Source organism: Poecilia reticulata, linkage group LG2 (assembly GCF_000633615.1).
Source record: "Poecilia reticulata strain Guanapo linkage group LG2, Guppy_female_1.0+MT, whole genome shotgun sequence".
In the NCBI taxonomy this organism is placed as follows: domain Eukaryota; kingdom Metazoa; phylum Chordata; class Actinopteri; order Cyprinodontiformes; family Poeciliidae; genus Poecilia; species Poecilia reticulata.
This window is the reverse complement of record NC_024332.1, coordinates 14,048,441-14,062,802: the sequence shown is the minus strand read 5'-3', so window position 1 is coordinate 14,062,802 and position 14,362 is coordinate 14,048,441. Positions and strand designations below refer to the sequence as shown.

Genomic DNA, 14,362 nt, shown 5'->3' with positions numbered 1-14,362 from the left:
GCAATACTGTCTGAAAACACTGAAATATTTCATTCCTCAGAACTCCTTTACAACAAAAGAACAAATATGCTTTCATCACTTCCTCTAAATTTATTGGCTTTGATCTAAACAGAGCATTTTTATGGTAACATATCAGGTTAAAGGTTTTAAAGGTCGCTCCATGATATTTTTTATGTTCTTCTGGAACTAAGAAGCTGCACACATGCTGTTAAGCAGGCCATGTCCTCTATCAAGCATTTAGATGTATTCAAACTGATCCGTGATCTCTGGCTTGGTTTTAATAGGCCCAACAAAATAGCATAAGAAGCATCTTTACCCCGCAGTGCCCGAGCCAGAGTGCTTCACAGTGCATGGGATGCAAAATATTGGTTCTATCACTCGACAAGATGCTGCTCCATTTCTTCGGCCGGTCAGTGTGTTCCTTGGCGATGCATAATCCCTTTAAGCCTACATTGTTTGTTCAACAATTGGACGTTGCAGTGGGTTCGTGCTGATTGTTTGGCTTCGGTGAATCTGATTATTGGCTGACTTTTTGCCACTTTTGTTACTCTTCAATCCCTTATAATAGTAGTTTTCAGTTTTCTTTCACTTTTTCTGGTGCCTGTTTCCATTTCAAAGCATGTGAGGTCTTTTAAGTGTCCTTTAATGTTCTGCTTCTCTTTATGCTACCCTTGTCCAATCAAATTTTAATCTAAAGTATTCATTTAACAATGTCTGGAACGAACCATTTTACTCAGAGAGGAGCGCACTATAGCCAGCATTTTTTAAATCTACGTCCTTAAATAAGTACCGTCTGTTTGTTAGCAGAATGACTGGATCACTGGCTGAACTTCACATTGCTATTATAATCAGGAAACTCCTTTAAATGAATAAAATAATTCAACAAACATCACCCATGCTATGATTCAAGTCAGAGAGTGAATGTGCATGCACTGCTTCTTTTTTTCTGACACAGGTTGCAAGTTTATTTATTTCTATTATGTCAGAGAAGAAATGTTCCCCAGTGTAGTGCTGGAAGTGTTGGTGAAAGGTTGTTATTGGAGAGGAAGGAGGACAGACAGAGGCCATGGCTGCTTCGATTCATTTATTTCAGCCTCTCCCTTTTGGGAGCAGAGTTTTACCAAAACCGGAGTCCTGGTAGTGTATGGTGGTTAGATTTGGGTTTTAATCAGTGCTGTCAATCCATTAAAAATCAGATTCATTGCACTCTAACACTGTGATTAATTACAATTAATCAGTATGTTTAACTTTGGGATCTTGAAATGTAAAAATGCCAAAAAATGTCTTATTGTCTCAATAACCAGACATCTCATTTCTTCAGGTTTTCATATTCAGGAAGGTTTAATAAACGCAATTTTGTTTCAAGCTCAATTCAGAAATGTTAACTGGATTTTCTTTGGTGGAAGTAAAATTCACCTTTGCAATAATCTGGCTACATGCTACCTTGGTTTTATCCAAACGTCCTTCACTGTGTTTGTTTTGTTATGTTTTGGTGCCAGCGGTCTCCATCTGACTGTAATCTGACARGAAGGAGCAGAGAGAAAGTGCAAAAATCACATAAAGTTATTGTATTGTTGACCACAGTACAGGACTGTATAACGCGCCGCTTTGAACAAAACAACTCTACGTGGCAGAGCGTCTTTTAGGTCAAAATAGGTAGTGCGATCAATCTGTATCATGTAATAAACGTTTTAGATTAACCCCAAGCATTAACGCATTAGCAATGACTGCCATGGTTTTAATAGTAATTACATATTCCAACATGGATCTTTGCAAAACCAGTTTCCACTAATTAGATCTGGTGGGACAAAAATTCCACTCACACTTGTGTTGRATTTTTACCAGACAATGAAAGTGAAGTAAAAGATCTGATGAGCGCAGTCAGCATCACAGCACCAGCAAACAACTGAGCCCAAAATAAATCACTAACCTAACAGAGTGAGATAGAGAGATAGAGAGATGGGAGCTGCGTGGAGGAGAGTGGTGCTGTTAGCCAGAGGTGCCAATTGGCCAGGTCAAATGTAATTACCACAAATAGAGAACAAATACACACAGTTATGTTCACATACACACAGAGTGTACACACACAAACCCACAAGCTGGACCATTTGTCTGCAAGCTGCCACTAAAAGGATACAAATCAGTGGCAGATAAAGAGGTTTAGCAGCGGAAGAAAATACACTTGAGTTAAAAAGGATGATGCAAATCTCCATTCTGTGGTCTGTAAGGCTTGCCGGCATTGCTAAAGATAACAGCGACTTTTAATAAACTAAGCTATGAGTCAGCAAATAGACTTGAGGGATCGCCATCTCACAAACACCAACCGTCTGACCCAAACTGTCAGCGTCAGACAACAGGAAGTCACACAGGACGTCCGAGAACCAACCAGAAGCAAGAGAAGCCATAACCTGGAAACTGATGAAACGCAAGTTCACTTTCACTCAAGTTTGACATCACCATAGAAGAAGTTACTAACTAGGGCTGTTGTGAAATAATGTTTTAGTAATTGAGTACTCTGTCGATTATTCTTAAGATTAATCGAGTAATCAGGAGGAGAGAGAGAGAGAGAGAGAGACAGAGAGCGAAAGAGAAGAGAGACAGACAGAAAGAGAGAGATTTCCCGACCAAAAAGCTCGCTTGTCAGCAGCGCTCTTCCCACCGTTCGCTTTGTCCCGCCCACCAGGCAGCTCTAGGAGGGGAAAGGCCGTCGTACTTCTAGCATCATGCCAGTCAATTTAAGAACGCTTATTTGTCCCCCGATAAAAACCCGATAAAAACCTGCAAAATTGGACATTACTCTGCTAGCTCTTAGCAACAACTCATAGGTGGAAGTGAGAGCGCTGCCCAACACAAATCATGACCCAGCCGGAAGGCGGTGCACTAAATAATAAAACATAATTTAACAACGCTTCAAGGCAGATAGATTTTCCTGAAGGAATTGTAATAATTGAAGTATTAGAATCGTTACAGACCCATTACTGACCAAGACAAACATGGAGACCTTCTAAGCTCACTACCCTTTAGTCGGACGAAGCAAAGATTAGGGTACTTGACCTCACAGTGAAGCTTTCATACTTAGCAACAGTTGGGTAACATTCCTGCATGCTGCATGGTAGTGGGAGCATCATGCTGTGGGTTGTTTCTCTCTAGTGGTACCAATGTATTATGTTCAGGAAACATGAAGGGATAATAAGGAAAAGGGAAATTGATCATTTTCTTCAACTTTTTTTCTCAAATATTCCAACAGGATTTGAAGCTCACATGAAAATATTTGACAGGAAATCAACTAAAGTTAAACAAGCTCTGACATCAACAATGTCATGTTTTTTGTTCCACGATCCACTTGGAAGGAAAACAACTTTAAAAGCCTCAAATCGCTACGACATTTTGTCGACAATGATGGTGTAAACGTCTGACTGACGAGGTACGTACACTACAGTCTATCAAAACTCACTCTGCTCTTCAAAACAAAGCAGCTCGCCTGTGAATAATGTCACCTTAATGCGGCCGAAGTGTTTTGTTGGTGGAGAGAACGACGTGTGTGGCTGGCTGCCCTTCAGCTGCTGACGGATTTAAAAGCCGCGGAGAACATCCAGCTGTTCCTCGGTGTGCGAACGGGGACGCTGCATGTCTTCATTTAGGCAGGACGACCGCACACAATGCAGACGAGCCGGGCGGAAATCCATTCAGCTCATTCAGACAGCAGCACAATAACAGGAGCTGAATTAAGTGAAACAGTAGGTGGGTCTTTGTCCAAATAAGTCTGAGCAGCGTGTCCCCGGAGAAACGACTGAATATCGGCGAACTGAAAAGAGAAAATTGTTGCCGACCTCTGCTCTAGTCGGTGCTTGGCAAGGCAGGTAGTATTTTTCTCTTTCAGCTCTGAATTGTATAATATCTCCTACAGTAATAATGTCTGCAGGATTAAACAGCAAGATAAAAAGAAAAAAAAAAAAAACAACTGACGGCTACCAGGTTAAGATTAGCTTGCTTTTTATGTCTTTCTGTTCCTTTGAATCAAAGAAACACTGCGCAGCAGAAAATGTTACGGATTGTTTAAATTATTACTATTGTTTAAAATCAGATGGTTTCGGCTTTGCTTTGTCCTTGAAAATGTTAAAAGAAACGTCTTCCTGCCCACTTGACCTCTCTGCAGCTTTTTTGGAACAATATGATATATACAGAATTTGATGTTGTGAGCTGCATGACTTTTATACGCCACTAATATCAGCAAAGTCAGGCCTTCACAGCAGAAATAATTTCTACTGGAATGTGAGTTTTTAGTTCATTTCCTGTTTCTGCAATCTGAAAACGACCTTTCAGGAATTTTGGAGTGATATTTAATCCCCTTGGTGACTTCAGATTAGATGATGCTCAAGACTGATTCTAATGGCTTGTTAGTGACCAACACCAAAGAGGGTTACGACTTTCCTAGAAGAACTCCAATCACAAAAACGCTGAAGCAGTTTATGCAAAAGTTTACTTAAAACCCTTTGAACTACCATCCTTTTTTTGCTTTTGAAGGTTGTTTTCAGTGAAACTCAGTAAGTTTTACAGCACAAAATGCAGCTGACGTTACCAAAAGAAAAAAAAAAGCCTCCGCTGGTCTGGGGAAATTGCTCTGAGAAACATCTTATATATCTAACAACTAACTCAGTGAGTACAAAACACACCAAGGCCATAGCTAAGGATTTTGGACTCCAGCAATGACTGACAACACATTCTCAGCTGTATGCTATCAGAGATGAGGCACATGTTCATTATCTGTCTGCAAACATTTCACTCCTCTTCAGAGTGAGGCTGTGAACTGCTCTGCTGCTCCGTCTCAGGCGTAGGTGTGTTTGTGTGCGTCAGTCATTTGCTGCGCCTACACCGTGGGCTYTGCTGTCGGCTGCGTTTCTGCACTTCCCCACCGTGGTCTGCAAGCACATGTGGATTTCTGACTCCGGGACTCTGGAGTTTGTCTGTCTTCTGGGAGAGTGCGCGCAGTGCGGATGAGGCAGTGGGGAGGAGACTCGAAGCGAGCCACGGCGTGGAGCAGAAAGGTGAGGGAGAAACGGGTGAAGTGAGAAAGGAGCTGAACTGATAATATGTTGTCAAGTCACAGCTAACGCGGTGAGGTGTCAGCCGAAAACATCAGACCGGGCCCTGTCACTGCTGCTGTGGGAGAGTGGGTGAGCTGTGTGTCATGGAAAACTTTGGAGAAAAAGTTGCTGCTGAAGAAAATGCAAAGTTTTTAATCCTTTCGCTTGTTAGATTTGTATCAGCAACTTTACCGATCGGTGATTAATGCTATGAAAACATAAATTTCACAACGCCAGACAAGTGTGTTGTGAGTTTTCATTGTCCTGTTCTAACAGGATATTTGATCATCCTCTATCCCTGCTTAAAGGGGCAGCATTATGTGTTTTCCAGTCAAATTGTATCACTTTATAGCACAATAAAGTAACTATGTCACCTTCAGTTGTTATAAAAATCCTGCATGTATCAAATATGACGTAAAAGAAATTAGATTTTGTAATTTAACGCCTTGAAATTAGGCCTCTGTCTCTTCAAAAAAGTTTGGTTCTTTCTAAAACTTTGCCTTCAAGAAGTAATCACAACACAGCTCCTCTATTAACCCTTTAACAATGTTTTTTTTTTTTTTTTGTGTTGCCCTGCGACAGACTGACGACCTGTCCAGGGTGACCCCGCCTCTCGCCCGTAACGTTAGCTGGAGATGGGCACCAGCAACCCTCCCGACTCCACTAAGGGACAAGGGTGTAAAGAAAATGGATGGATGGACAATGTTTTTTTTACCAGCGTCGCTCTGAGAAGTAGCTCCTATAATGAGCTCAGCAGATGCTCAGTTCCACCAGCTGTTTGCTAATTGCTGCTGGCTAGTCTGAAGGAGCTGAGTGGGGCAGTCATGGGATACAGTGCTTTGCAATGCTGGAGCTCAGACACTTGGAAGCTGCAGCTCGAAGGAGGAGCGTCATCACTCAAGGCGGGGCTAGGTCCACCCAGGTGTTTTGCTCAGCTAAATGGTTGCCATGGGAGATCAAAGGATTTCTCAAACGTGCATAAAAGAATCAAAGCAAAACGCTCCGGGTATGTTTTTAAAGAGGCAATAACATTCTAACATAATAACATTCTAACATAATGTAAAGCTCAAAAAAGTTGATTCACATAATTGTTTCTGTCCCTTTAAGAAAGGTATTCCCACAGCATGCTGCATCACCACCGTGTTTCACTCTGCATTCTGTTCATAGACCAGAAACTTTGGTCATATCTGACCAGAGAACCTTCTTCCCCCTCTTGGCTTGTAACAAAACTGATAACATGACGTGTTTTGGTTTGTTTTTTTGCTACTCCTCTGTAAAGGTTAGATTTGTAGAGTAAACTACTGCGATCCTGCTGACGGATGACTGAGCGAGGGATCTCTGCACCTCCTTCAGACTTATCGAGTTCTTCTTGGCTGCTTCTTTGATTAGCACCCCGGCCTGTCAGTTTAGTGGTCATGTCTTGATTGGTTTAAGGTGATTGATACCACTTTTATTTCCAGAGGAAAAATAGAACAGCGATCTGTGTGATCGTCAAAGCTTGGGAAAAGCCTTTATAACCCAACCCTTCTCCACATTTATTTCTCTGCTCTGTCTGCTGGGTTCCTTGGTCTTTAGGATGATGTTTGTTCACTAACAAAACTCTGAAGCCTTCATAGAACAGTAGATCTATTGACAATAAATTACATTTCACTGTTGGGATCTAATAAGGTCACTTCTACAGACAAGCAACCTTAATAGGAGGCACTGCAAGCGGTTAGGGGTGTCAGAGTAAAGGAGGCAGACCGTTCCTACTCTAACGCTTTGAGTGCTGTTCTGAGTTGCTTCACTTTCACATCCATCCATCCCTTTTTTACCCTCTCCAATCTCCTGATTTTACCCCAGCCATCTCTTTTCTTTTGAGTCTGACCAAATACGATCAGCCGTCATCTTGATCGGCAGGTTGACATCTGTTGTACTCTGAAGACCGGCGTGCCTTAAGCTGCTGTGCATTTAAACGATTGCAAGTGCAAGTGAGCCACACAGGTGAGGTGAATGTTACAAAGTAGATTAAGGGCATTCTGTCTTTCCTACACCCTCCATCTCTTCCTCTTTTCCTGTAATGCCTCTAAGGGCTCACTCTTCTTATTGTCTTAGCGCACATTATCTTGTATAGGCTCTGCTTCTTTATGCTTCTAAAGCCCTTTGTCTCCGAATTGCTGTCTTTCTCTGCCTCTGCCTCTAGTCCTGTGGATAGATATTCAAAGTGTAGCTGCCTCTGCTATGCCCTGATTTTAAGAGTTCAAATCTAAAAGAAAAGCCAACCTGCAGCATGCATCCAGGACCAACCCGAATACAAATCCGGCAGACTTTCTCTCGTGAACACGCGCACGCAAACATACACACCGAGCGGATTTAGCATCTAGCATCTATTTGTATGCTAAATCGAAGCTGAGAGGCCAGCTGCAGATCATGATCAAGAGAGCTGATGAGACAAAGACAGTGGGAGGAACAGCCAGTGAGCCTTTCACCTCCTCTGTTCATCCATAGCACAGGGATTTTCATATAAATGACAGCAGAGCTGAAGATTCACTGAGTACTCTAGTTCACCGGCAAACAGGGAAAAAAAAGAAAAAAAGTCTTTTCTTTGTACTTTTCTGGACTTCGTTACAGCAAAAGCACAACAAATTTATTTCTAATTTATTTCCTCTAATGAGCCGAAGGAGATACCGCCCTCATCATTTGTCTGGTACCATAAGGACTTTAATGATTATCGGCGATGTCTTCCGGACATTAATCCCTGTTGCGGACAGATAATTGCCTTCAGCTGTAGGCCGAGCAGGTAGAAATAAATCAACTGCCCAAATGTATAAAATAAGCATTAAAAACATGAACGCCGTACACCTGGCCGCTGCGTGAGATGGAAACGTTTCTTCGAGCCTCAGTGCGCCTGAATGCTAGTTCTAAAAGTCAGATCCGGGATTTTATTTGCTAAAGACGTCCAGTACTGCGAGCGGTAAGACAGGATGTGGAGGCTGCTATCAGGTACAGGCTTATTAATGAAGAGGAGTTCTGCTAATTCACCCACGGCACTGACAGCTTGTCTGTGCAGGGCTGAGCGGGTTGGGGTTGTTGAGGCCCGTCTCTCGCTGTGGTGGAGAGGTGCAAACAATCACACGCACATTCACACCAAAGTGTTTTACAGACAGACGGCTTAACCTGACTCATAACTTCTGGCTGTGAGAGGAAACTGGAGTCCCCAGAGATAACCAAAGCACAACCTCCTTGCTGATTAAGTATTGTTGACAAATTGCAGTGATAATCATTAAAATGTTGAAATCTCACAAATAATTAAATTATTACACCAAATGTCTTTGGTAATTATTCTAATCCCACCATGTTTTGAGGTGGAAAACCCAAATCTAGAAGCGTGGAGGTCAGGGTCACGGTGGAGGTGATGCACTTTAACGAGAGCTGAGACAACGAAGCAAAGAACAGCAGCTGGGAAGAAGACACTGTATGACAAAAAGATCTGACAAGGACTGAACAAACCGGGAAGGAACACACACAGAGGGAGGATGGTTACTGGCATAAAGGAGCCGCTTGATTAACTGAATGTGGAACGAAGCATGAACCGCCATAGCACTCGTAAACATAATGAAAACTATTACTAAACTGAGCATAGATAATCACAGAAGAGACTAAATATGTAATCGAGTGAAAGTGACCTGGCAAGTCAAGAACATGTATTAGAAGAAAACATCAACCACAACTCACAACAGAGTCCAAACCAACACAGGGAAAACCTGGAGCATAAAGCAAAACTTCCCAATGAAAACAAGACGGAGTCCCGCTTAGATTCTACAGCTTTTGCAAAAACTGACAGGTTATCTGGCGCCTGGGAAACAACAATGTGACAAAATATAGATAAGGGTGAGATCACATTTAGTAAGCAAAAGTCTGGTCCATAACAACAGCTGAACCATCCAGGTCAGACTATTTCTCAACAGGTTTTATTTGTTTTAGACAAAAGGCTCAATAACCAGAGAGGCTAATCTGCACAACTAAAACCAGAAACGAACCAGGAAAGTAAAGATTCATGGAGAAAAAACACAAACAAAATGTTAACTAAACTATAGAAGACTATGTTAGCAAACATCGAAGCATAAACAAAATCTTCACCGACAATAATAGAGAAAATGTGCTAACACAGTGATCTGCTGCTTCATCCACTTTGTGTGTGCGCGTGCGTGTGCGGTGGTTTCAATTAGCTTTCAATACTTGAGATTATTCCCAGGAGCAAAATGCATTGATCCATGCAAGAACATAATCATTTTCTTCAGAAAACAGTACCTGCGACTTTATATAAGTATTAACATGATTTCTAAAGCTCATATTTGGAGATACAACTGATAACGGTTGAGGCTAAAGAGCTTAATGCTCCAAGGTCTTTAATGTACGTGACAGGGCCGGACGAAGGCCTCCAGTAACTCTGCAACGTCCCGAACATTTTAGACTTAATGCTCTACTCACGTCTCAGTTCTGTAGGAGGAACACCTCTCAAGGGGAATCTTCAGGACTCTGTCTTTGAGGCCAACAAAGAGCGACCTGTCGCTGTGCAGGATCTGAAGGCTCAGGATCGGCTCTCGGACACCGGCTGGATGGAGCTCCATCTCCTCCAGGTAGCAACCCTGCAGGTTTTTGTTGGGCGTGGCCAGAGCCTTCAGGATGGTGCCATATTCTGGACAAAAACAACAGAAAACAAAAAGAAAAGTCAGGGTTTTCTTTTAGGCCAACACATAATCCGATTGGAGACAAACCAAACCTGTGCTGATGTACATGACGTGGAAAAGGGTGTCCATGCCCTGGACGATGTCCACGACCAGGTTTGAGAAGCGGACGTCGTCCTGCATGACGAGAGGATCCACGGACTCTGGCTGCACCACGTCGTTCATCAGGTAGAGCCGCTGCGCGTCCTGAAGGCTGCGCTCCGTCAAACCCTCGTTGGGACCTTTGTCGTTTATGGTGCCACACTGCAGAGGGGAAAACACAAATCAGATGCATAAAGAACTGTAAAGCAAACGGGAAAACAAGATTTATTTAAATTACAAAAGTACGAAGCCATGTTCTCGATGGTTGATTTTCGAGGAAACCATGCAGCTGCTGGARCTTCATCATAAACACGTTTTTTTCTTTCACTTTTACCCTCAGTAAGTTTAAAGACACATATGATGAAAAAAAGGGTTTGTAGCAAAAATTGCTTTGTGGATGAGAAAAATTTTCAGATTTTTTAAAGATACTATGTGAAATAAACATTGCAGACCAGAGATGCACCAAAAATGATTTCAGCCCTTATTTTTTATTTTTTTTGACTATTGACCAGCCAGTCAGAAACTGAAAAACTTGAACCTTTAAGATCAGTCGTCTATCAACTATCACATGGTTTATACTGTATTTGAAACTATTTTAAAGGAAACAATACCTGTGGAGAGATATCTGAAATTCATTCAGGCTGCAAGAGACAACAGATAACASGAACTGTGAGTGGAGAAAAGCATTAATCCTTTCGAGTCTCTGTCTCTGCCAGGAAAGGAACATTGTCGATTTGGAAATGTTGGCAGCCCTTTAGAAACCCCTGATTTAAAGTAAGAACRCTATTTTACAAATGCCAGACCCACCGGCTGTGTTAAGAGCTGATGCTAAAGACTGCTTCAAAAGTCAAGCCCATAATCATTTAGGCTTCGTATTAGTAATAATGTAAAGTAGCTGTTCTACAGCAYATGCTGTGACATTTCCCCTGCTACGAAAATAAATAATTAACGACTCTGTCATGAGAGGAACCTTAGAAATATATTGTTGATGCAGTTCCTATGTCCTCTGTTATAGCTCAAAAGGGGAACTCTCAATCTAATTCAGTTCAAACAAAAAATACTTTGAAATTTTAAATGCATTAATATGTATAACAGGGACAATGTACATTAATAAAYATTGCAATAAATGCACCAGAATTAGTCAAATAGGTCATTTCCATCCACTGTCCCTGAGCAAAAGGAACATTTGTCTCACTAAAAACAAACAAATAATACAAATRCAATAACAATAATAAGCAAAGAAAACTACAATACAATTATTAGAAAAAAATAAGTAGTCATTAAAGCAGATTTAATTCTTCATCCAGATGGGAAAACACAGGTGGTCACAATATAGGATCACCTTAAAATCCTAAAAAAAAAAGAAGAAAAAAAATACCTTTAAAAAACTGATGTCATATCTAATGTGTTGGGAACCAGTTTGGGTTTGTCCCAAAGAGAAATTAAACATCGTCATAACGCATTAATCCACATAACCTCAACGACTTAAWAGTCTTAAAGTGTAAATGTTTTAAGACTTTTAAGTCTTAAAATGACTGTCTTAAGATGGATCTGATGACCTTTGAACCTCTGACTCATGTATGACYGTCTCAGCTAGCAGCTCCGTTTCCCGGCAGCAGAAACAATTTTCCGCAGCAACATATCCCGGATGACCCCATGAATTGTTGGCAAGCCCTGCTAATCTACCTCATTTGCTTTTGCTGCTCCTCTTTGAGTCTCCATCTGGTCGGATGTTTATAAAAAGTCATTCACAGAGAAGTTGGAGTTGTGATCTCTGCCCATGGACGTTGCAATTATTATAAATGACGTTTCCCTCCCTACACATTTGAACAATATTCCTTTGGATCCCCCACACATTTAGTATGAAATATTGCTTCCCCAGCACCGTTTCTATTGGTTCACAAATGAATCCACTCCAMTCGATTCRCAGGAAAAAACTACTACAAGTCAAACTCTCCTGGTTGTCCTGGTTACCTACAACTCACCGCACTGCATGCTTCAAGCATCAACAACAAACAAGCGAACCGAGTCCGACTGACGTCTCACAACGTCTGGCTTGACAGAACGGTGCTGGTAGCTCAGTTGTAGTGACAGATGATTGAACTGCAGACAAGTGTAAAGTGTCTTTGCTGGAAGGAAGTTGACGTTTCTCAAAATGAATACATTTTCAAAATGAAATAGTCCGCAAGCTACACTTAAAATGAGAACCATGACAGACGGGTTAAGCAGAGAGAAAAGCCGCATGCGACTSACGAGCCGAGTGTTAGCCACTCCTGCTCCCCTCTCCTCCACATTACAAATGCTTGTGTTGCCTCTGTATTTRCCCATTACAATCGTTGGACGGCATGAACTTTTCCAGTCTTTGGAGCAGGCTCTGCATCCACGAAGCCCCATTTTTCAACCCCTCTGGRGTTCGGGGGTCGTAGTTCAGGTGTCGGCTGTCGCTGCAGCCCCATTACAGAWGCATCAACGGACCTGCTTTATCCATACCAATTTGAGATGCCAGATTAAACCATTACMCTGACATCAAACTAATTTAGCGAAATTGTGACGTGTGGGACTGTCTGAGTGTGACCCACAGATGCCGATCCTCACAGGCTGCTGTCCTGCATATTTTAGATGTGTCCCCRCACCAAGTCATCTGATTCAATCATTGTGATTATCTCCTCCAGGTCTGCAGGAGCCCTCTAATGACCAGTTCATCTCAGTCATGCATGTTTAAGCAGGAAAACATMTAAAACACGCAGCCCTGGAAAACAGTTAGCAGCCCCACAAGCATATCTAGAAACATTGCGACGACGATCTTGTTATTTTTAATGTTTCTTTGTGATTAAAGTCCTCTGTTAAATAGTTTGAAACTCTATCAGACTTTCTTATACATTATTCCCGACATAATAATACGTTTGTGGGCCGTTCTGTTTTATTTATGTGGATTTAATTGTGACCGTATGAGAGAGACCAACAACTGATTTGTGCGTCATTGTGAAATGAAAGGAAAACGATGCAGGTTTTGAAAAGTTTTGACAAACAAAACATCTGAAAAGCGAAGCATGCTTACATGYACCATCCCCTTTACACTGACACCCATAAATAAAATTAAATACAACAAAAACAGATGGAATTAGTTCACCTGTGTGCAATTCAATCTCTGTGTAAATCCAGCTGTTCTGWGAATCAGATTGTTTTTATAACATTCGAGAGCAACGTATCAGATGGGCTGGAGGCACAGCTGTGGAGACGTGGTGGTGGTGCTGGTGTTTTGGTATGGAAAGGTTTTTCTACAATAGAAACATGAAATCTTTTCATGTTTGGGAGATACAGAGCAACTGTGGAAGAAAACATATTGGAGGCGTCAAAAGTCTTGGAGTCGCGATGGATATTTACCTACCAGAAGGACGACGAYCCTAAAAACACATCAGAGCTKCAATAGGACAACTTGCATCAAGGTATGTTCATGTGTTGGAGTGGCTCAGTCAAACCCAAGACATAAATCCAATAAGATTAGATAGAGTTTACCGCTGGTTTTTATCCAATCTGTCAGAATCTCATCTAACTTGCAAAGAAGAAACGTTAAAATCGAACAAGAGATTGTGTCTAACAGCTTAGCATGAAAAAAAAGATCAACATTTTAAGCTATTCTTTTTGCAAGTTACATAAGGCTCTAAAACCTGTTTGCGACCTACTTTTAGATGTTTTTCTCTGGCCGCAGCTTACGCCCAGCTGAAACTGAAATGACAACTCTGTGTGTCTATCGCCAAGCTCCCTGAAGAGACTGCGTGTGGAAACCAACCTGGAAGTTGTGGATGGGGTTGGGCGTGGGGAGCCAGGTGGAGCGGGGATTCTCCTGGGAGCGGAAAGGCCCGTTGAAGGTTTGGGTGATGGCGCTCAGGTTGAAGGCACACACTGCRGAGGCTGCGATGCTGTTGCTGTTGCAGCGAGAGGGACAGAAAGGAAGAAAAGAAAAACACAAAAACAAAAAAGTAATGCATTTCAAAAACGATATTCAGAGCAGCTCGTATGCTGGGTGTTTTTGAAGGCATATCAGAAATCAGCATAATGCAGCTATGTAAGAAASCCRTTCTGCGGCGTCTTCCATCCTCCTAATGGAGGCCGTATCTTTTATGGCCACACTAAACAGCCGATATGTGTCTGGCTTGCTTTGCTGCAGGCTAATCTATGCTATCGCTGCTGCACAGTGACAGTGGACGGTATTAAGCTGAGGATATTGGAGGAAATTGTACAGATGATGAGCAAACAACACAGTTTTTTTTTATAGGTATAGGACTTTGCTACAGCTAAACTACCAGTGTTTAGCTTCTCTCTTAGCCGTCACAAGCTGTAAGCTAATGAGTTTCTTAACCGCCCACAACTGTTGACAGATTCTCCACACACACACACGCACGCGCGCGCGCACACACGCACACACACACACACACACACACACACACACACACACACACACACACACAC

At 42.0% G+C, this 14,362-nt stretch overlaps 1 protein-coding gene across 1 annotated transcript in view; it reads right to left on the bottom strand.

The window, feature by feature from the left end:
* sema5ba (sema domain, seven thrombospondin repeats (type 1 and type 1-like), transmembrane domain (TM) and short cytoplasmic domain, (semaphorin) 5Ba) overlaps positions 1–14,362 on the bottom strand; it is a 183,705-nt gene that overhangs the window by 39,029 nt on the left and 130,314 nt on the right. Inside the window, exons 8-10 of the mRNA XM_008435404.2 lie at positions 13,683–13,818; positions 9,847–10,054; positions 9,555–9,762 (exon numbers count right to left, since the gene is read on the bottom strand). Coding sequence (XP_008433626.1) covers positions 9,555–9,762; positions 9,847–10,054; positions 13,683–13,818 — 552 coding nt within the window. The remainder of the gene's footprint in view (positions 1–9,554; positions 9,763–9,846; positions 10,055–13,682; positions 13,819–14,362) is intronic.